This window comes from Theobroma cacao, chromosome 1 (assembly GCF_053813885.1).
Source record: "Theobroma cacao isolate CCN51 chromosome 1, ASM5381388v1, whole genome shotgun sequence".
In the NCBI taxonomy this organism is placed as follows: Eukaryota; Viridiplantae; Streptophyta; class Magnoliopsida; order Malvales; family Malvaceae; genus Theobroma; species Theobroma cacao.
Window position 1 is genome coordinate 1,685,843 of NC_142639.1, and position 22,863 is coordinate 1,708,705.

General features: G+C 36.4%; 4 protein-coding genes across 6 annotated transcripts; 1 reads left to right on the top strand and 3 right to left on the bottom strand.

Moving 5' to 3' along the window:
* Window positions 1-405: 405 nt before the first annotated feature.
* LOC18610947 (protein LIKE COV 3-like) lies at window positions 406-2,658 on the top strand. Its single transcript, XM_007046900.3, has 6 exons — window positions 406-581; window positions 1,084-1,136; window positions 1,545-1,654; window positions 1,747-1,914; window positions 1,992-2,216; window positions 2,323-2,658. The coding sequence occupies exons 1-6, from the start codon at window positions 465-467 to the stop codon at window positions 2,436-2,438; spliced, it is 789 nt and encodes a 262-aa protein (XP_007046962.2). The 5' UTR covers window positions 406-464; the 3' UTR covers window positions 2,439-2,658.
* Window positions 2,659-2,885: 227 nt separating this feature from the next.
* On the bottom strand, window positions 2,886-8,325 carry CHR1 (chromatin remodeling 1). Of its 3 annotated transcripts, none has more exons than XM_007046901.3 (16): window positions 8,219-8,325; window positions 7,929-8,006; window positions 7,273-7,536; window positions 7,101-7,184; window positions 6,340-6,686; window positions 6,063-6,252; window positions 5,759-5,934; window positions 5,251-5,320; window positions 4,979-5,168; window positions 4,692-4,787; window positions 4,510-4,604; window positions 4,301-4,420; window positions 3,939-4,058; window positions 3,744-3,842; window positions 3,544-3,648; window positions 2,886-3,425 (listed from the first exon to the last, which is right to left on the bottom strand). In XM_007046901.3, the coding sequence occupies exons 2-16, from the start codon at window positions 7,995-7,997 to the stop codon at window positions 3,186-3,188; spliced, it is 2,265 nt and encodes a 754-aa protein (XP_007046963.2). In that variant the 5' UTR covers window positions 7,998-8,006; window positions 8,219-8,325; the 3' UTR covers window positions 2,886-3,185. The 3 variants fall into 3 exon arrangements, with proteins under 3 accessions (XP_007046963.2, XP_007046965.2, XP_088664958.1); XM_007046903.3 differs by having other exon boundaries at window positions 8,210-8,276; XM_088808832.1 differs by having other exon boundaries at window positions 8,215-8,253.
* Window positions 8,326-9,487: 1,162 nt separating this feature from the next.
* On the bottom strand, window positions 9,488-14,391 carry LOC18610949 (sulfite exporter TauE/SafE family protein 3-like). Its single transcript, XM_018114316.2, has 12 exons — window positions 13,980-14,391; window positions 13,656-13,815; window positions 13,163-13,363; window positions 12,665-12,729; window positions 12,542-12,578; window positions 11,983-12,044; window positions 11,788-11,874; window positions 11,516-11,566; window positions 10,856-11,077; window positions 10,316-10,409; window positions 10,040-10,180; window positions 9,488-9,934 (listed from the first exon to the last, which is right to left on the bottom strand). The coding sequence occupies exons 1-12, from the start codon at window positions 14,205-14,207 to the stop codon at window positions 9,852-9,854; spliced, it is 1,431 nt and encodes a 476-aa protein (XP_017969805.2). The 5' UTR covers window positions 14,208-14,391; the 3' UTR covers window positions 9,488-9,851.
* Window positions 14,392-16,817: 2,426 nt separating this feature from the next.
* Window positions 16,818-22,107, bottom strand: U1-70K (U1 small nuclear ribonucleoprotein-70K). Its single transcript, XM_007046907.3, has 10 exons — window positions 21,705-22,107; window positions 21,325-21,439; window positions 21,156-21,235; window positions 20,698-20,773; window positions 20,544-20,608; window positions 20,393-20,455; window positions 18,770-18,851; window positions 18,533-18,683; window positions 18,012-18,080; window positions 16,818-17,787 (listed from the first exon to the last, which is right to left on the bottom strand). The coding sequence occupies exons 1-10, from the start codon at window positions 21,804-21,806 to the stop codon at window positions 17,178-17,180; spliced, it is 1,413 nt and encodes a 470-aa protein (XP_007046969.3). The 5' UTR covers window positions 21,807-22,107; the 3' UTR covers window positions 16,818-17,177.
* Between the last annotated feature and the right edge of the window lie 756 nt (window positions 22,108-22,863).

Here is a 22,863-nt window from a genome sequence, read left to right on the forward strand (position 1 = left end):
TCGTGAAATATCACCTTATTATTGTAATATCATTAGATTCATTGTTATATTAGTAAAAAAATGTCATATCAATACAATCAAACATCATATCAACATAGATAACAGAAAATTTTAACATATTAAATTAACATTATCAATTTTAAAAAATATATAAATTTAATCTTTATAAATTGTTGTATAAATATTAAATTCATTATTTTAATAATAGGGAATCTAGATTAATTGCATGATTTCACTATGATAAAGGCAAAAACGTAACGCACACGTGCAACATGAAGCGGGCCGGCTCCTTTCAACACTGACGCATAATAATGACCAGAATGGTGACGTTAATGGGCTCTAACAGGCCCAAAAAAATTCAGAACGAAAAGCCCAGTCCCATTGATCGCCATCACGAGTTCGTTGCTTCAAAGAGCGGGCAACAGGGTACGTTAATCTGCACCTGAACTCCAGAAGAAAAAGAAATGGAGACGAGAGAAGAGGAATTGAATTTGATTCCAGTAGCAGTTGTAGATAACCGTGAAAATGGAGACGAATCTGTTTGTTCATCGGCTTCGATTTCTAGTTCTTCTAGCAAAGAGGTTTTCCATTGTTTTTCTTTTGTTCTCTGAATTTGCTGCTCTTATATTTCTTCTACTCGTTTGCTTTCTGATCAAATGCTTCAAAGAGATTCTTGATATCGATAAACTGATAAACATGTCGATTCCAACGTTATCTTCTAAACATTTTCCTGGAGGTTAAGCTGATATTGGCAGCCAAGCCATCTGGTTTACTCGTGATCCTTTCATTTCTGAGCTGTTTCAGTGTCTATTTTTCTTCTCCTTCAATTTGATTAACGTAGAATTTTTTCTACGGTTTGATCACCAAGATATATGCTAACAGATGGGAGCATCTTGCTTTACCTGGTTCAGAAGCAAAGTTGATAAGCAATGAATTCTCTAGGAGATTCGCGAATGGATATTTGTTTATCCTCTAGATTTTGCAACCAAATTAAGATGAAGAGACTGTAGAGTAACAAATCAGATCAAAAGTGTTGAAATTGTCGAGATGTGAAGTAATGTTTCGTGTAATTCTTCTGTGCAGGCATTTTACAAAGTCATCCGTAGCTGGGCTTCGAAGAAGTTCATGACAGGATGGTTAGCTCTTTCTGCTTTTTAAATGATTATGTTGTTTCGGATTATCTCGTTTCAAACTACAGTATGTTTGAAACATCTAGCAAGCTTCATCCTAATCCCATATATAAAAAATTGGGTTGTGTAAATCCTTAACTTCTGCAAGTTTCTACTCCTTTTGGCTAGGCCTGAATGTTACTTTTGTGATCATACTCCATTTTCTAGGATCTAGTCCTGATGTAAAGCCAGTAAACTTAACTAGATAGCTAGCTAGATACAAGGGCAAGGTTCTAAATCTGCCCTTCTCTTGGGAAATTACCAAGGGTAGCGGGTCAACTGGGATTGAAATCCATTACCCTCTAATTCCTTTCTGATAATCTTTGATTTGAGCAAGGTCTATATATTCGACTCATATCTGACATTGTTTTGCAGCGTCATTTTACTTCCTATAGCAATTACATTCTACATCACTTGGTGGTTCATTCATTTTGTGGATGGATTCTTCTCCCCAATATATAAGCATCTTGGGATCAATATCTTTGGTTTGCACATTGCTCATCTCTTTTCATTCCTTTCAAGGGTTTAATGTACTTTCTTGCTAATTAATCAATTAATTCCTACAACTAATCCACAGGGCTTGGATTTGTGACCTCTATCACATTTATCTTCATAGTTGGTGTGTTCATGTCCTCATGGTTGGGAGCATCTGTTCTTGGCTTGGGAGAATGGTTGATCAAGAAGATGCCCCTCATTAGCTACATTTACTCTGCTTCAAAGCAAATAAGTGCAGCAATATCGCCGGGTAAGCACAAGCATTTGTTTTCAGTTACAGCATTTCGGATTCTTACACTCTTAAACAGCAGCATCAATATTTTCCAGATCAGAATTCCCACGCCTTCAAGGAAGTGGCTATCATTAGGCATCCAAGGGTCGGAGAATATGCATTCGGTTTTATCACTTCCACAGTTATTCTTCATGGGAGCTCAGGTTCAGAGGAACTTAGCTGTGTTTACGTTCCCTCCAACCACCTCTATATTGGAGACATATTTCTCATAAGCTCAAAAGATATTATAAGGCCTAACCTCTCTGTTCGAGAAGGAATTGGTAAGATTTTCAGGCCAATATATCCCAAAAAGAAAAACAGGGGAAGGTGACTATTTTCTGTTGGGGGCATCGATGTAATCTAGTTCTTTATCTTCCTTTGATGTAGAAATTGTCATCTCTGGTGGCATGTCCGTACCTCAGACATTGACCACAATGGATGCACAAGCCGTTCATATAGCTGGACTCGAAACTTTCGACAAGCCGCAAGGTAATGGCTGCTAACTGCTGGCAATCCTTATGATCCATCTTCTGGTTGTTTTGCATGTACAAGAGATTCAACTTTTGCCTGGCTGAGCTGATTGATTCTAAGGTCTACCACAAAGAAAGAATAAGTTTTAGGGAAGAAGTTCCAAGTGTCTGCATGAACCTTATTTTCGTTATAATAGCCTAGAAGGAGTACATACACATGAACCTTGTATTTTGTAAATTAGTGTGTTCGTAACTTAAACCTTGCCAGTACGGTGCAATGAGTATAAAATGTGAACAATGTGAGCAGCCACCCGCTCTCGTCCAGCGGTTTAGGACGTCTGACTTTCACCCAGGAGACCCGGGTTGGATACCCGGCATCGGATTACCTATTTTTTTATATAATGCCAACCAACCGAGATTTTGGCAATTCCATTTTTTACCACATGCATAATTAATTAATAAAAATACGTAAGTCCAATATGATAGCTTCCTAAATCAATAATCAAAAGGACCATTGATCCATACATTGGAATTCACCTCAAAAAGTACCATTGGCTTAATTCTAAGTTTCGGGTTGTTAGCAATTGATTAATCAGTGATCAACTTACTAGTTTCTGTTATACCTATTCCTACTGATCATGCACACCCCCATTTACAAAAATCAGCTCAAAAGAATCGAGAGCCTTTTTCTTTAGAGCAATTTTTCAGCTCAACCAAAAAACCCAAAAGTGGTACAACTCAGCACCCCCAATATGAAAATGCCTCTGGCGTGTTTAAGTGTCAACTGTTGAGAGTTGAAAGCATGCCGCCGGAGCCAGTTGGCAGCACAACCTCCCAACCTGGACCTTTGAGGGGAACTGCATCAGCAGTGGCGGCCTTAGCCTTCTCTCCATTATCAGATTCAGTAACAAGGTCACTGCGATCCAGAAGTCTCTCCAGATCCTCATCACTGATATCTGTCTGTATCATCTTGTCTTCTGCAGTTTCTTCATCTCGGAGTAGTGCCAGTAGATCCTCTTCCTGAAATTTTTACTCTCAAAATCAGTCTACAACCCAACAATACTCTTCATAAGGACAGGAAATCCATGGAAAACCTATATCAAGTAGGTAGAGAAATGGAAGAGATGATAGCACAAACCTCCCATAGGTTGTTGTCTGGTTTTCGTTCTTGATGAAACTGCCCTTTTCCAATCACCACATGCTCAAGCTTCAACTTGCTATAAGCTCTTTTCAAAATGCGACACTGTTAAAACACACTTGTTTCAGTTTCTTCTCAATTTCAATGCCAGAAGAAAACTTGCAGACTAGTCCTGAGATAAAAAAATCCACGTGCTATACCTCAACAGAATGTGCAGTTGCAAGTCTGTAAACATGAACAGGTTTGGTTTGTCCAATCCGATGACATCTATCCATGGCTTGCAAATCCATTTGTGGATTCTGCAATGGCATGAAACATAATGAATAACTTTAATCACCATTAACATATAAGGGCAACATAAAGTGAATACAAGAGGAATGAGAACAACTTAATACCCAGTCACTATCATAGAGTATACAGGTATCAGCTGCAGTCAGGTTGATACCCAAGCCACCAGCCCTTGTGCTGAGAATAAATATCCTACAATTGCTGTTCTCATCATTGAACTCCTGGATCTATTTTGCATAAAAGAAAAAAGGCAATGAAATGTAGCTGGTCAATAATTACAAGTAATAGGAAAACTGATACCACAACACACAGCATGAAGCACATCCCCACAGGGGATCATGATAAAAATGATTACAAACCAATGGACTTCTTTCTTTATGAAGACCAAAAAACACAGGTCAACCAATTTCTGCACATACCATGTACTTGTTACAATGAATATACAAAACTTAGGGACTTTCGCACATACCTGTCTTCTCCTTTCATCTAACTTCACACTACCATCTATCCTACAAACTTTAAATCCCTTTTCACTAAAATAATAATCCATTATATCCAGAATCTTAGTCCACTGACTGAAGATGAGAACCTGTTAACAAAGGTCAGGGGGAATAAGCAGGCAGCTTTTAACTTTTAAGCAATGGGAGAATATAAAAACTAAGAATGCTTATAACGTACTTTGTGTCTGCGTTCAAATAACCGAGCCAACAACCTGTCAAGCAAGCAGAATTTTCCACACTGTTCAACTATCTGCTCTACTGGTGGATATAAATCTGTCACACAAACAAGAAAACAGTGTAAATGGAGCTGCTGAGCATTCTTTCAGAGCAAATTTTCAAGCATTAAAACAAGGGAGGTACATGATCCATCAAAGGCAGACTCTAGGAGATCTGGATGGTTGCAATTCTTCCGAAGCTGAATCATCAAATTGTTAAGCTTCCCTTTTACACCACGTCCTGCAATTTTGCAATCTCAATTACCATAAGAAACTTGACAGAATACAATGTAGAATGCTTGCAATTAAGATTTTGAATTCATCTATCAATGGAGCCAGAAAATTTTTTAATATCACTCTTTATGCCTTTTTCTCTCTCTTCAAATTGAAACGTTAATAATGCAGCTTCTACAATTAAAACTGATCTAATACCTGAGTCAACTTTCTCTCTTAGATAGGTTTCTAAAGTTTGATTAAGCAAATGATCCTGGAAATTCTTCTGATGCTCAGTCAAGGAAGCATATAATATGATCTCTTTTTTACGAGGGAGCATCTGCTCAACATCAGACTTCATTCTTCGAAGAAGAAAGGGGCGCAATATAGCATGGAGTTTAGCTACCACCTGCAGGCATAAAAACCCCAAGAATTATACTTTGTAAAATGTTGTTTTGGAGGAGGGGGCAGGAAAACAGTCAGATACACACTTGATTCCTTCTCTTCTCTTCCATTTCTTCCTTTGACACCTCACCATTGATTTTTCCCGAAAAATCAAACCTGAATGTTTAAACCATGCATCAATGAAATAGCAGTAAGACAAGACAGCAAAAATTCATCAAAAAAGAATAAAAAAAAGCACATTCATGAAATTTTCCCATCAAAGAATAAAATATCTGTAAAAGGATTACTATAACATGCTTTCAAGCAAAAATCAATGAACTAAGGGGCCAGCAAAGCATTTCCAAAAACCTTGTTTTCCAAGTATTCAATAGTACTAGAGAAGCAAGATTTTTGTGATATGCACTCAGATTAACATTAAAAATCAATGCAGTAAGCTAACTGAGCACTTCTGGAAGAGTAAGTCCATGATTATGAATGTCACATAGCAATTTTACTTGAATTGGAACCTTAAGATTATAAATAGTAAGCAAATTTATAAGTTAATAACAGATATTAAACTTGAGGTTTGATTAAGAAAAGATTAAGCATACCTACCATGACTCAAATTCTTCATGAGACTGAAAAATATCAGGCAAAATGAAATTCAACAATGACCATAGCTCTGCCAAATTGTTCTGCAGAGGTGTTCCAGTTAAGAGGAGCTTATTGCCAACATGCAAGTGTTTCAATTCCTTCACTAGTTTGCAGTTAAAGTTTTTCAATCTGTGCCCCTTTAATAAAAGAAGATAAAAGTTAGAGTATATAATTTGCCCATCCACAACTTTCAAGCTTTCACATATATATAAGTGCAGCCAGAATAGTTAGCCAGGCTATAGACAATATAGGGCAAATTACCAACCTCATCAACCACAACATATTTCCACTCATAATGCCTCAAACATTTCTTTGCATCACTCATTGCCATCTCATAAGAAGTAACAACTATTGGAAACTTGGGGCCAATTACTTTAGGCAAGTGCTTCTGACGAATCTCATCCCTTTCTTTCCTGTTTCCATGATAAATAATTGCATTCATCGTAGGTGCAAACCTATTTAAAACAGGAAGGGAAAGAGAAGAATTAAAATATGAAATTCAATTTTATGCTTGTTTCCATGGAAGTTACGAATAATTTTACCTTGCAATCTCATTCATCCAATTAGAAAGAGTAGAGAGAGGAGCAATAATCAAATAGGGCCCATCCATCCCATTTCCTTTCAAATGTGCAAGAAAAGCAATTGTTTGAATTGTCTTTCCAAGACCCATCTGATCAGCAAGGATTCCGTTCAGCCCATTTTGCCATAAGGAGATCAACCACTTCACTCCTTTTAGCTGATAGGACTTCAATTTTCCACCAGTCAACAATGGTACAAGTTCTCTCTGCTCTTTCTCAATTTTTTCTTCCTCAGTCAGGTTTACATCTTCGGTTTTCTCAGCCTCTTTAGATCTTGTAAGCATTGCTGCAACTGCCCTCTTGGCCTTCCTCTGGAAAAAAAATCACAAAACAATAATGGCTTAATAGATTTCAATGAATCCAATTAAATTAGAAGGATCACATTACTATCAACAGATCAAAAAAATACAAACTGCATACAAGGTTCTCAGAAAAACAGTTATCATACAAATTATTGAATAAACCAAACTGCCATACGGTAAACAGCAGCATTGAACAATTTGCATGTTGTTGAATACTCCTTATGATACAGGACTTGCCAAGCTATGATTAACGAAGAAATTAAGCATACCAAATATCAAGTCAAAATACAATAGATATACAACCCAGCAAGTACAAATATAACATAATTAATTCTGTGAAATTGATCAATACATTATAGCACATTTATAATATATTGAAGGCATTCCACATTGACAGAGAAAATAAAGCAGAAAGACCATTACATTGTTGTACTGGTTAGCAGCTCTTCTTTTTGAACCTCGACCTCTCTTTTTCTGAGGAGCTTCAGCTTCTGGCTCGGCGCCAATCTACCAATATTATTAACAGCTAATCAGAACTAATCAAACCATTTTAAAGCATAAAAATCCATGTGAAAGAAAGGTGAGAGAGGAATACAAATGTAATGTCCTCCATCTTTTCAAGCAAAAACTCTGAGTACATCTGCGTTTGGGTCAAAAGCTCATCCAATCTAGTAAACTGAGTGTCATTCAAGTGCACTGCCTCTGCAGGCTCCTCTTGTTTTGTCTCCTCTTTCAACCGAACTTCCATTAACTTTTCTTCCTCCTTGACCATAGACCCTGATAAAAGAGAAGAATCCCCATTTTTGGCGTCCAGAATTGTTTCCTCCTCCAACTTGATGATTTCTTCTTCGCACTTCTCCTTCATTTTATAAGAAAAACAAAATTATATAAAAACCAAAAGGAAACGTTTAACATCAATCTGCAATGAATCTAGCGAGGGCAACATGTTCATCTTAAACAACTGTAAGTTAAATCTGAAATAAACTCCAAGCTTATGTCAATGCAAACACACTTGCCTACCGAATCAGAACATTTACTATCATAACCAAAAGTAGTGTCATGTCATTTTCCTCACATTCCAAGTTTATTTCATTTCTGCTTTCCTTTCCTCTCTCGCTTTAAGCTTCCAAACATAACTTTACAAATTTACCTTTCATTTTCCTTCACTATCTCAAGAAAACCAAATAGAAGCAGGGAATGTAACATTAAAACCTGAAAATAAAAGGAGATAACAATATAGCAAAAACAAACCTCGTCTTCAAGAACTGAAGTCGGCGATTCAGCTGAAGCGTCATTTTCCTTTCCTTTCTCCGCCCCCATTGTGAAACCCTAAAAGGCCGTACATCAAACAAAATTTAAGAAAGAGAGAGAAAGAAAATAAAACAAAAAAAAATCAAATTCTATGAGATTAAAACAGATGAAATAAAGCTTTAGTTTCATTCAAATCCAGAAACCGCCCTAGGGTTTCGATCATTGAACGGAAAACAATGCGATTCAAATAAGTAAAGCACGAAACGTATAAAACAACGAACCGTACATACAGTGATAGGAGCTTCGACTGTGAAACCGGACAGAACCGCAAGCGTCTCTTAAAAGAGAAACAGAGCAGAGAAAATGAAGGTCTGAAATAATAAATTTTTGACAGCAGTGGAGCACTTAAATTAAAACATAATATTTTATTTAATTAATTATTTTCTAAATTAACTGTCTGGGAGGGTTTGGGCGGGAAAATGAAAGTTGACAAATGCCCCTAAATCGTGCCATATATTGCACAGGTTTATAGTCCTTCTCCGATTCTTAGTAAGGGTATATTTGTAAATGGGTAATTCTGCTGGGACCTGCAATACGCGGCCTTCACAGGTTGGTCATGGGTTCCCGAATTTGGGGCATGCTTTGTCCCGTCCACTATGTTTTTTTTTCTTTTTTTTTTGAATTTCGAGAAATGGGTTTGGGAGTGGGATTTTCAACTTTTAAATGATTTGATTTAAAGTTTAAACTTGATTGAATTATAGTAGTTGATATGGACACTTAACGGTAAATTTTTTAGTGCTTAAAGGGGAAAATATTTATTAACTTGGACAAATAAATTTATATTTGGATAATAATTTTACATAGGATTTAAAGAACCAACATTATGAAAATGGTCAAAAAAATATATGCAAATTTGTTTTTCATATATAATTATACACTATGATGTATCAAATATAAATTCTATCTATAAAATAAAAAAAATTAAATCTATATTTGATCATTGTCTATATATGATAATCATACATTGTCAATTAACTATAAATGTCATATCATATAATAAAAAAATTAAAAGTTGAAAATTTTAAAAAATAAATACTCAGAATTTTAAAGTTTTATCTTTGTATATGAAATATTATGATTCAGTTATAGTGTAATGTATATTGACAATGTATGAAATATAAAATTATAGTTGAAAAAGGTAGATATTGAAATTGTAACTTTGCATCAATGCACTAGGTCATTAGCAATCAATCAAATGGCACAGCAAAATGAATTTTATGTTTCTCTTATGACATGGCATGGCCTATTGGGGGAATGGAAAAAGAGTTATTCAAATTGTTCTCAAAAAATTATAGGACTAACAGGGATTAGAAAATTTTTCCATGGTAATGGCAGAAAATTGAGAAACAAAATGTGTTGAGAAATTCAGGTGGTCCCCAAAGATTCAAGAAGAAGCTTTCTGCAATTTGAAACCAAAAAGTTCAGATAGCTCATTGGGAGATTGAATGCAACCATGAAAGCCAAAGCAAATTCATTATCGTAATACTTAAAGCTCGTCAGAAGATTCAAAGCACTGACATCTTATGTTATTTAGCCAAAGGTTTCTTACATAATTGTCAAATAGAATGTGGTAGACAGTTTATGGCAGGCACAGTTTGTATTTAACTAGGAACCAAAGGAAAATAAGATGCCAGGGAGAGGGGCAAAAGAAAAAGAAACACATAAAGAAGCTCGGTTGGGGAAGTTCTTGCATACACCGGACAAGAAAATGAGTATCCAGCAACATATAAAAACCCAAATCTTTTAAGTGAAAATAATTGAAAAATAGTTTGACTGTGGAGTGCTGAAGTTCACTGCAGTGTTTGATGGAGTTGCTCCCTGGTGAGAAATTCCTCCTGTAATAGAGCGAAAAAACAAAAGAACTCAGGACAGCTTGCAAAGATTCTCAAATCCCATATACTCTTCATTCTCCAGCTTTTCAACCATATCAGCAATGCCAACTCCACCTGTACCATTCAGGAAAATGATGTCAGCTTCTCACCATTTTGAGAGGTTCTCAAGTTAAGTGACTTGCTTTTCAGAGACTGATAGAAAGCAAGAAAGCATTGTACCTAAACTTATTGCGCTGATAAAGATTGTCAAAGCTAATATGAAAATGATTATCGATGCTCTTCCGAGGACTGCAATAATCTTTCTGACTACATGCTGGCCAGTAAAGGCAGCTATTGTTGCTACTAGAACGAAATAAGCAGCTGCAGGAGAAAAGAAAATGTAACACTGAAACTATAAGGATGATGAAGTAATGGTCCACAACTTAAAGGTTGAACGTTTTTCTTAATTGCTAACAATTGATTCTTATTGTAAATCTTCACTTCATTGTCACTTACCATATGGGACTGGAAAACGGTTGAGAAGATAATATTGTACAACTGACATTGAGGAGGAAAATACCATAGCAAACGTTGATGTTGCACTTGCTACCTGCATAAGCATAGTAGTATTGTTATGTCCTAGATGCAAAACACGAACATATACGTTCTGAAACTAAGCCAGTTGCCATGGCCATGCCAATGAACCAGTCAAGTCATCTTTTTCAGCTTCTTGTGTATTCATACTTAAATTTTCTCTTAGTTTCGACCTATAGTCTACCTCTCAACAATGGATTACCAGGTTCTCATAATTTTTCAGAATGAATAGTCTTCAAGGATGGGGTTCTTGATATGATATGGTACTATAGTTTTGACAGATTCTGAGAATCACTATCTGGATCATTGTGAAAAGGATTTTCTGACAAAAAAAAACTTGGACCATGAGAAAATTTGTCTGATAATACACTATGTCTTAGTATGTTTAATAATTGTATTTGCTATATATCCATCCCCACCTTGATTTCATTATTTGAATGAAATAATACTAGTTAATTATACCTGAGGAGGAATTCCTAGTTCAAGGAATAGAGGACCCAAGATGAAGCCACCTCCCAGTCCTAGCAGCCCACCAACCATACCAGCTATTATGCCACAGGAGCAGTAAAGAAGAATCTGATATATCTTCCAATTTGTGACTTCCTTTCCCTTGGATGCAATCACCCTGGTCCCTTTGTATAAGCATATGGCTTCAAAGAGTGTCACTGAGGCAGCAATCGGTATCTATTGAAAAAGCAACAATCGAGTTGAAGAGATTTAGCCTCAGTAAACTCTAGATTCTCTGTTTTGTAAACAAGTGCTCCTCAAGCTTTAGTTCAAGTGGACTAAGATTTATCTCCATTTTGTAATGTGATTCATGCAGAGGCAAGTGGTATTAAATGACTCTAACAAGATTTTTGCATTCATATTAAAATGATCGGATATAAATTTGCTTTCACTCATGTAAGCAAAATCTTTAGAGCCCCATTCCTAAAAACTATAGATTTGTCTGAACTCTGAGTAAGCTTATATCCAGTCTTTTCTCTGCTGCAGCCACTTACTTGAGAATGCTTATTGTAGTTTTTCAGATTAAAAAGGAATTATAGCGTTAAAAAAAAAAAAGATTCCCTCTATCTGTCTAGATTCTAGAACAAGTTTTTATCCAGAATTCTGAGTTTTTACCTGCAAGGAGTTCACAATCCAATACACGACTGAGCAAGTTGGAACATATTCCTGCATAGACAAACATGTGGATGTCATTCAACAAAGACAACAATAACTTCATATTTTGCAGAATGCTAAATAATAGAAGGGGCTATGGACAGACAGGTGATATTGCAAAACTCATTGATGACAGTAGACTATGATTTGAAAAGAGATAAGATAGTGGAAGACCTTTGAAAGAACTAACATGGAGTTATTTTCTTATAATGTTATGGATAATATTAGCATACCTTTACAATCTGGACAATAAGAAAACCGATCCACACATACATGAGCAGTGATAATTCTTTCCAGTAAATGTTTCGTAGCAGAGGAACCTGAATCGAATGATAAGAACAACAGCAATTATAACAAAGGTAAGAATAACGTTGAGATTAAAGATAAAGAGTATTGTTGTAGGAAAACCATAATTTTCTTGGACTCACTTCATCATCTGGCAGGGTGCCCGGGCCACTAGGTAGCCGTTTATAATCTTGTGCTGCTCCATCTGCAATTCCCAGGTTTAGCACAAGCCATTTGCATTTCAATTAACATAATGGAAATTCTTTTACCAGTAGACCTCTATGTGTATCTTGAGATTTTCTGTTTCACACATTATTGGTCTTAGAAACCACTATTTGAATCTTAATCCGTTTCTTATTGCTTATTTGGACTGATAATTTATGGCCAAAAATTGGATTTTTCCACAGATGGATTTGCTATTCACTCGTATCTCAAACTCAGATACCAAACTAGTGACACTTAAACGAGGTCGTCTATGAACACAGTTTACTTTGTTTTCAGTATGACCTGTTGAGGGGCAGCTCGTTTCCTTTCCTTTAATCTTCTCTGATAGCATCTTAAATTTGTTTAGCAATAATTTTTTTTAATGTCACTTCCTCATTTGAAATTTCTTATGAAGTAAAAGCTAGTATTTCTGTAGAAGTTTTACTTTTAGGATGAATATAGAGGAGGTTTACTTGGAGGGGATCATAAGGCACTCACCAGCTGGTTTGGACTCTGATTCCAACTTGGCTGCTTCCTGAAGAAAAATTCTCACTAGTTATCTTATAACAAAGGGAAGATATCCATGGAGTACATAAAGAGAAACGAAGTGGAGTATCCTACCTTTTTCATCATTGTCTCTTTCTTCCATGTATCTATACCTTTGAACAAGGCTTTAGTTGATGTACCTGCCATCAACAAATTTAAGCACCCGCATCAGAAGGAAACCATGTTACATAGATCCTGAACTCATGATAGAAAACAAATGGTATCTTCCTAGCTTGAATGTTCTATTCCTGGTTTTGATGGACAAGGATTTGAACCTAGATCCTGCCTTATTCCATCTGTTTCCCTATTGCATACACTGTTTCCTTTGTGAAAGCTGTCCTGGCTGACCGTTTTCTGGTTTAATATGGATAAAGAAAAGCAGACTCCACACGAGAAAAATAAAAGTGGTATGGATGATTCCATTATTCTCAAAGCATTTTCTTGCAAATATCCTTAGGTTACCAATTGATCTTTAAGAAATTCAGCAAGCTAAATTCGAATTTGTGTGAGAGGTAGAATAAGACCAACTATGCAAATGAACTTGAATGCCAAAAATTATGTAATTCTTATTACCAATGAAGAGGATGATAAGCAGAACTGTCACCATCCAATCAGCGAACATGACATTGAGGGCAACTCCAATGCTGATTCCAAGCATAAGCATGGGCTGAAAGAGCAACGCCAAGTCATAATCTATGAGGGGCATCTCCAATGTTGGGTGCCTAAGTCTCAGGTTATAGTATACCGTTGACCCAGCTGCACCCATGATCATACCTGCAATCCAAAATATTCAGAGAATTCTGCAAAAACTGGGATAAGCCTAAAAGCATCAAGCTTACCAATGTTATAGCCAAGCTTGCTACAGACATACTATTTATAAGCATGATTATGAATTTATATACGAGTACATGCATGCATGCATGTCTTGAAAACAAGATAAAGACATCCAAGATTGATGTTTAATGGATGCTGGTTAGCTGTGTTCTGTCATTCTATGTCAGGTAAGTTGAAGGTTAAACTACAGGAACGAAATAGGATTATTATATTTGAGCAAAGCAAAACTCACACTTGGAAATGGCAGTGGAAGACTTGGGGTCGAAACCAATTATGAGAGTGAGCATGGGAACAAAAATTCCACCACCTCCAACCCCACCAACACTGCCCAACGCTGCACCAAGGAATCCAACAATTGATCCTACAACTATTTTCCAACCAAACTCCAACTCCTGCTCAATCAATAATTAAATTCAATATCAAGATAAACCAAACTTGAAAGATCAATGACACAACGATAGGAAAAAGTTTGAAAAGGTTTCCTCTCCTTGATGTCCAACAAGCAGAAAAAAATAGCAGATGTTGTTAAACAAGCCTAGCTGGATGACTCACTCACCGGCCAGACTGGTTCATAAGAAGATTTCCCACCCTGCCAGAGGAAGTTGGCAACTCTAACTAGCAATCCTCGTGTGTTTTCATTTTCGTTGTCTTTGAAAACTCGTTGGTTCCTTTTGTCTTTCAATAATCTCTCTGCAATCCCCACGTTGCTCATCATGACAAGAACCAGAAAGACGACCCATGCCATGATAGCCAAGCTTCTCTGGTTCACCTGAACTCGAGCCATTTGGCTACTGCCCTGAATTGCTAGCAAAGAGGGAGAGACTCTCTAACTTGTGTAAAGGAATTCAAATGGAAAAACTTATCCCGGCTTTATATTTACTCACTTCTCTCCTTATTCCTCTCTGCTATCAATACAGTAGCACACAAAGAAAGAATGAGTTCACTCTTTTGGTACCTCCACGCTGTCTACATTTATAAATCCCACTCTCTTTCTCCCTCCCTATTGTACGCTGGACCGCGTGGTCCAATGACACAGTTCCTTTTTTTCTCTTTATTTTTAAAAAAAATTTTAAACTCCTATTTTCCCTTAAAAAGAAGAATTAAGTAAGAAAAAATATTCATTTATTTCCAAATACTAAGGATTCGGTGTTTATGTTCTGTTTTAGAATCAACTGATTGTCCCCTCTCGAATCTGTACTACTCAATGTCGTTGTATGTTTAACCATTTCATTTCTTTCGAAGCTTCCAAAATTTAAACCTTGGGTTACTCAGGGATTCCTTCCAACAACATGTAATTTACTGATTATCTGCCCTGTTTCTTCAGTATCCTGTTTTACCTACATGTCTTGGAAGTTTCGAGGAAGCTAATGAAATGCTTAGTAAACAAATTAGATGATGAGGTTTTAAACAAAATTTACCATGATTTGACCTGTGCTAATCCGATTAAGTTTGAATCAAGAGTTCTAAGGGTCTCATAGAAATGAACTTTTGCATGGGGCAGCTGAAGCCTGGACTATGTTCCGTGACTCTATCCATCACGCCCTTTTAGCAAGTTACTTGGTTGCGACAGTGGCTGATGTTACCCACTCTTGTTCTCCGTTTTCAAAATCTAGGCTAATCCAAGTCAGATCCTCCCGTACTAAGTTTACGCGGCAATGGAAGCTTCATGGCTGCTTCCGAACCTAATTGCATTAGACTTCTTTCCATTGGATGAAACCCCAAAAAAGAAAAATTCTTCCAAAAAATGATATTAGGTAAGTAGTTACTCATCAAACTATGTTCCTTAATGTCAATTTTAATGTTGCTTTTCAACTTTTGCTCTTACGTTTTCCTTCATGTCAATTTGTTTCTACAAGTGAACTGGGCAAGCCATGCAAAACAATTTTTGCGTGAACGCTAAAACAAAAGAGCAAAGCAAGCCGGTTTTGAAGGAAGCTTCCCAGAAGCAGCATCAAGTTCTCAAGACACCTTAGTACGAACCAACGAGCAATAGCATCAAGGGGACTAGCCTGAGTCACAGGCTTTCTGCTACGGCAAAAGCCATGAAGCTTCATAGTTGCTTCAATCCATCTTGGATCCTTTTTTAGCTGTTAATTTCTTTGTAAAACGCACTTCCAGACAAAATCCCTCAAAACATTTCCTCCTTCTGATTTTAGTATCCATGTCCTTTTGCTGTTTTTGGAGCTTTGTGACTTCCTTGTGGTCAAGAAAGCTTAGCTTCATTGAGACATGATCAGACCCCCCACAGGTTTTGACGTGTCCGAGGAACTCAAAGTTCTATGAACATCAAGTTGTGAAAAAACAGAACGAAATTGGGATGTCACATGTTGTAAGAACATTGAAAGAGATGAATTTTGAATCCAAAGTGGTTCTGTTTGTTCTATTCACATCAAATTTTGCTGATTTATCATTGAAACAAAGTAAAGTGGGATAATGTCTCTCAGGGTTGTATGATGTTAGATAGGAATATTGTGACATGATGTTTAAGATATTAGATTAATAATTCATGCACATGAAAAAATAGCACATTGCATTAATCAAGAATATTCTCTAACTTTTTTTTCTGTTAGATTATTCTCGATATATTCTCTCCATTTAATTGTATATAAATCTAGCACATTAATTATTTAAAAAAGGTACGAAATAATTATTGAATCATAAGAGCTACTCAAATACTAATTCCAATGGAAATGTGGTTTTGTGAGGGGTGTAATTGAGCCAAACCGAATCAATACCGTATAGGCTCGAGCTCAATTCGACTAAAAAACTTAAAATTCAAGTTTAATTGGGTTTTATTTTTCTTTAAATTCATTCAAAAAATAATCATATTACTCAAACTCAACTCAATTAGGTTTTATTATCATTAATTTAAATTTGAATTTAAAATAAAATTTTAAAATATATAAATAAATTGAAAGGGATGATCAGGCTTGCGAATCACTTGAGTCGAGTGTTAAAGTTTTCTTACTCAACTCAGCTAGTTACTAGAGTAACTTGAGCTAAGCTCCAGAGTAAACGAGTCGATTTCGAATATCTATCAAACCGAACCCTAATAACCTATGAGTAATTTGATTTGTTTACATTTCTTACTTTCGAATGATTGATTGAGGACCTACAAAGTTTAACTATCATGAGCCCAATTAACAGACCAACGTAAGCTCCCATAGAGAGAACCTTTTTCCCTCGAGGCCATCTCAGAATTAAGAAGCTTTCGGAGCAAGCCGTATTCAAGAGCCTCTCCTCTATCCGCCGGTTACGATACAAAATTATTGCTAACTAACCTGGTAAAATCTTTTAAGCTTATGCAGCACCGGTAATAAGATAAGCTAATTTTAGTTTTGGATCGGATGCAAGAAAAAGCAACCTGCGCTAAGGATGAGCATGAGAACGACAATGATACAACAAACATTAATTACCCATTTCAAGCGTCCTCGAAAAGAGAGCAAACACAATAGGTCGATAGGATAAAAGCTTAAAACCACATAACAAGTCTTTCTAGACATTTTTAAAATAAAATAAAAATAAAAGCAGAGATGCCATGCACATAGTAGTACCAGGGTTCCAACTCCAAAAGCCAACACTCCTGAACTCGGAATTCACCACATCAGAGAGAATGCATATAGAAAACTGTTTCCTTGAGATCTTAACTAGACCAAGGTGCATTAGGAGAAAAAGCAGCTCACACTAAAGAAGAGTGACCAACTGACACTGATCTTCATGCTCCGAACATGATTTCTGTCTTACGATCATCTAATCACCTATAATCATCTTCTTCCACCGCATCATAGCGATCACGGTCATGGTCAGCATATTGATCATAACGATCATGGCCACCATGGGCATCCAAATCATATTCTCCCCGACCTCGATGATGCTGATAGTGTTCATAATGTTGGTCATCTAGGTCTGAACGCCTATGCCCATGCTCATGCTCTTCATACCACCCACGATCCTCATCTTGCTCACCATGATCATAGTCCCTCTCACTATGCCGGTCCCGATCATGTTTGGATTCAACACGATCATAATCGGATTCCCTATCCCTAGAACGCCCACGATCACGATCATAGTCACCAACATCATAATCCCTGTCTCTGTCCCTCTCACGTTCACGGTCACGATCTCTTTCTCTATCGCGCTCATATTCACGACCACGATCCCGAGCTCGATCACGATCACGTGCTCGATCGCGATCACGACCACGGTCTCTCTCTCTGTCCCTATCTCTGTCTCTAGTTCTTTCACGATCTCTGTGGTGCCTATCCTCTCTATCACGATCCCTTGGTCTGTCATGGGAGCGCTCACGAGACTTTTCTCGTTCCCTCTCCCGTTCCCTTCCTCTTTCACGTGATTTTTCCCTGTCCCTAAGATTTCCAAGATCAATCAGATATCTATAATATAATATGGTGACACCATGGCAAAAGACTAGAAAATGGTTCTTATCACAGATTTCCCAGCAAAAGTAAAGGTGGGATAAATTATTCTGGAATTTGTACTGAAATAAGTTTTAAGCCAGTAATATACACTTTTTACATTGTACCAAACGCTATAAAAACAAAAATTAGTAAAGTAACTCAGCTAATCTTACCGGTCACCATGTCGATCCTCTCGAATCCTTGGCTCCTCAGAACGAGATGGTCCTGATTGCAGTTGCTCCCTGAGTAGTAAAAGAACATAACATGTTTAATTTCCAGATAACAACAGTTGAAACTGAGCCCGACGTATCTGGTCAATCCTAGCCTGGTAATACCGGACTTCAAGCATACCAAATATCAAAACATCAAGGAAGAAATACATAAGAGCATATGCCATGCAAACTTTTTAAAGATCAGCTTAACTCCGATGGAAGCATGTGAACTAAAGGCTGCTGCATGCAGCCCTACTCAAACCATCTCCCACCCGCAAAACAATCAGAAAGGGAGAATCTGTTAAGATGCATTACTGGTATTTTAATTTTTCAATATCTTACTAGTCACTTAAATAGTAATACCCAAACTTAAGCAATTTCTAGAAAGTAATAGTTTTGAAATTTGTAAGACACATTTGTCAACTTTAACAGGGTATGTTTATGCATCAGATTACAATATGCATAGCCGCCTCCCAAAATACCTTTGAATAACATCTTCACCTCCAACCCTGGTTGTTCCAAGGCCACCACCTAGCCTACGAGGGCGCCAATTTGGGACTGTCCTACCACGCTCAACATCCACAAGAACCCTTCTTCCTTCAATCTTCCTTCCATCAGCTTGTTTATAAGCAGCTATGAGATGTACAAAAGCAGAGATTAGCAAAGCTCACTAAAGCCTACCAGCTCAAAAGTGACAACATAATCAAATGTAAGCCAACCTTTCATATCCCGAGTATGCATGTACTCAATGAAAGCATAGCCTCTGGGTTTATTTGTGGATTTATCAGTAATCAACCGAACCTGGTAATCTCACAACACAAGAAATAATTAATAAACAGTCAGAAGAAACGTATAGAAGAACAATCTTCTGGTAGGAATCAGATAGTTGTAATCGATGATGTTTGATCTCCAGAGCTAAGTGCTAGCACTACCAAAAAGTTAAAACAGTAAATCCTAAATGGCACGGCAGGCAGGCAGGCACTATGCCTCATTAGCCGTGCTCACCTTTTATTCATAGGGCTGCCACTGCGAGATGCTCACCACCACTGCTAGAGTTGCAGAAAAACTGATGTATCGTGGCATATTTACCATTTGTTGAACAAACTAAACTCCCCTTACCAGGGAATAATTTTTTAAAATAGAAAATAGTTATAGACTAGGAAATACCAGAACACCTTCTCAACTGCTGATATGTTTTTGATAGCCTTTAAAAGCCAAAAGTAAAATTTTTAGTAGCAGTAAAAGCATGGACTAAAATTAAATAACAAAAGAAAGAGATGCTTATACTCCCAATTTGTTTTACCCAGAGCAGGAAAAAGAACAGATGTCAGCCACCTTTTGTTGCTCGAAAATAAAGGCCAAAAGGCATAATGCACAACTTCTCTGCTCAACATAGTTTTTTCAGCTTTGCTGTGCAGGATGAAGCAACATCTTTGGAATTGGATTGTAAAAGTATTGGGAATTGCGAAATAATCAGCCCTTACCAGGTATACCTTTATAGGATGATTCTTAATGGTACAACAATACCTAAAGAGTGGAAAATCACCTATATCTGGAGATGGTTTCTACATCCTACCATATTAAAGCAACTTATCAAGGGGTCCATTGAAACAAACCCATACACCCTTACCAGTAAATAGGCTGTGATACCTGTTATTTTTTTTCAACTTGATCAGACTCCAAGTACAATATATTACAGAACAGGCAGAAATTGGATTGTAAAAGTATTGGGGATAGAGAAATAGAGTAATCAGGCCCTTACCAGGGATACCTTTATAGGATGATTCTTAATGGTACAACAATACCTAAAGAGTGGAAGATCACCTATGTCTGGAGACGATTTCTACATCCTACCTTATTAAAGCAACTTATCAAGGGGTCAACTGAAACAAACCCATTCGACCTTACCAGTAAATAGGCTGTGATACCTGTTTTCATTTTTCAACTTGAACAGACTCCAAGTACGATATATTACAGAACAGGCAGATGCTCAGCATACTCATAGTTGCCAAACAGAAGTTGTACATGCATTGCTATTTAGAACTACCATGTAAGGATAGAGTTTTGCAACTACAACATGCATTACTGCATATGAAGTTTATACAAACATTTTTAACATAGGTTCTTAGTAAGCTTAGGTATATAGTAAGTACATATGTCAAAAGATTTAACCTTTTTTACAAGAAAAAATATAGCTTGATTTGAAAAAACTGGAAATCAAAAAACTTTAAAACTTGAAATTTAGTTTAGGAAACTAAAATCTTTTATGCAAGAAACAGAAAGGATAAAGCGGCTGCATAACCTCTTACCAAACCTGCATGAGGGTGCTCAAAAATACCTACCCGCTTAATCGGTCCATAAGATTCAAACTCCCTTTTCATTCTACTCTCAGATGTCTCGTAATTCTGCAAAAAAATATTACAGCTAATAACTTATTCCAGAAGGGATGAACGAAAGATGAAGTTAGATGTGAAATTGGGAAAATTCACTTACAAGTCTAGCAACAAATAATGTCTTGTAAGGATCACCTGAAATGTTTGGGTCGTTATTTGGATCATCTGCATAAAATACACAAAAAAGAAAACAAGGATTAGAAACCACAAATGCATCAGTCGCTAATAAGTAACTTAAAGAAAAGAGACTTTACAGTTTTTCAACTCCTCAGCAGCCTTCTCTACACCCTTCTCTAGTCGTAACTTATGAATTCTGGCTCTTCTTTGTGCCTAGATCCACAAAAGATTCATTGCAAAAGCACAAATGTATGTTAAAATTTTATCCTTCCATCAAAATAAAGTAGATGGTCAAATTAACATCTTACACCAAAAGCCACTGTATAGTTACATAATTATTTTTACAACATGCTCACCCAGTTTGGACTAGAACATAGTACTAAAGCCATGTTTACATACAAACACAAAAAAAACATAACTGAAGTGATCTCAGTATACAGCTGCATCAATTGTACATCTTATTGACATATCATATTACTCGAATGAAATTCCAAATTCAATAAAACCACAGAAGATAACAAAAGATGCACTACCAAACCACTTTACTTATGCAAAGCATTTCATAAAAACAAAAACATAGTAACTTGTATCCTACAGGTGTTTCAGCTTCCTGAACAGGCGGAGCGTACTCAGTATCTCCTGGCTCAGCAAAGTGACTCACGAACTGTGCCATTCCTAAGAAAGCCAAACAAAGCAAAGCAAATCAAATCAATAAATGTCAAAATCTTGAGAGAAAATTTAAAAGCCAAATACAAGACAAAGACCTGTGTACGGAGGACATTTTCTCTTCTCCGGAGGCGGTTTAAACTCCAATGGAGGTCGAGGTTCAAAGAGCTTCAAAAGATTGGCTGTTAAACCAGTAGGATGACTTTGTCCAATCTACAAAGTTAAAACAGATTATTTAATCATCTTTCTTTTACAACAAATCAAAATCGCTATATAACTTTCAATGGCATTAATTTTCCGGAAATCCCAGCAAATCTACATATCTCAAAATAAAAATTGAATAAAATCCATCACAAACTTTGGAAATAGAAAATAAGTAAACAACAATGAAAAATCTACAATTATCTTAAGCTAACAACTCGAACTTAAAAATAATCGGATCACACTATTCAAAAAAAAAAACCCTAAAATAACGAACCAGCTTGAGCTGTTGGATATTGGCGCGGTTCTGAGGGGGTTTAACGCGGGCCTGAACAGCGGCGTTTTGGTTGCGCATGAAGGCATCGTTGTAATCTCCCATGTTGAAGAGAGATCAGGGGGCTTAGCTAGGGTTTTTTCGACAAAGCGAGGATTTGGTAATCTAGATTAAGACGATAAGAAGCATCGATTCGATTGTACTTTCTGAATCGTGTTTCGTAAATCGGGTCGGGTCTATCGCTAAATGGAGCCTGAAAGACGGCGGGGGGAAGAAGCTAACAAAGGGTTTTTAGGAGAGTATATATAGCTGGCTTTAAGAAAAATGTACGAGCTTTGGTTTTTCCTTTTCTTTTTCTCTGTCCAGCTTGAAAGACTAGCATAAACCTCGCTCGACTTGATTGTAACCCCGCGTCCGAATTACGTTCGTTAGGACGGAGGAGGTTGCTGAAGTGGTGTCGTTTTTGTTTGACTTTAAAAACTAAAATGTTCATGGACATGATGGGCTCGGGCCATTTGTTATTGGGCCAAAAGTTTTGAGCTAAACCCATATCCGTCTACAGACATAATAACCTCTTACTTATTAACAATAATGAAGTTTTACATTAATATTTCGATAAATAATATTTTTAAAAATTAAATCTAAATGAAAGTATGTTATTTTATTCAATAAATTGTAATAATTTTTGTTCAGACAAGATCGATTTCGAGTTTAAAAATGTTTACTCTAATTCGAAAATTGAATTAAATTGAAAATTTAAATTTAGACACGATGAAATCTTTTTAAAAATATATCAATAAATTTTAAAATTCTCTAAACACAATGTGGAATATGAAAATGATTTTCCCTAACAGAAAGATTTTCTTAGCTACTGAATTACAAATGTCGAGGTATAATTCTTTTTCTTTGATCTTTCTAATGCAAAGTTATAACTTAAATAGCTACTAGTATTAAAAAAAAAATTATGTAGTTAAAATCCGGTCACAATGATAATCGTATATTTTTTTTATTTAAAGAGTTAAATTCGAATTTTATTTTTTTCAAATTATTTAACTATTAATATATTTATCAATTAATCTCTCTAAACAAGTTTTTTTTTTCTTATTAGTGTAACAATTAATATACTTACCAAATTATTTAAGGACATATTAAAGAAATTCTG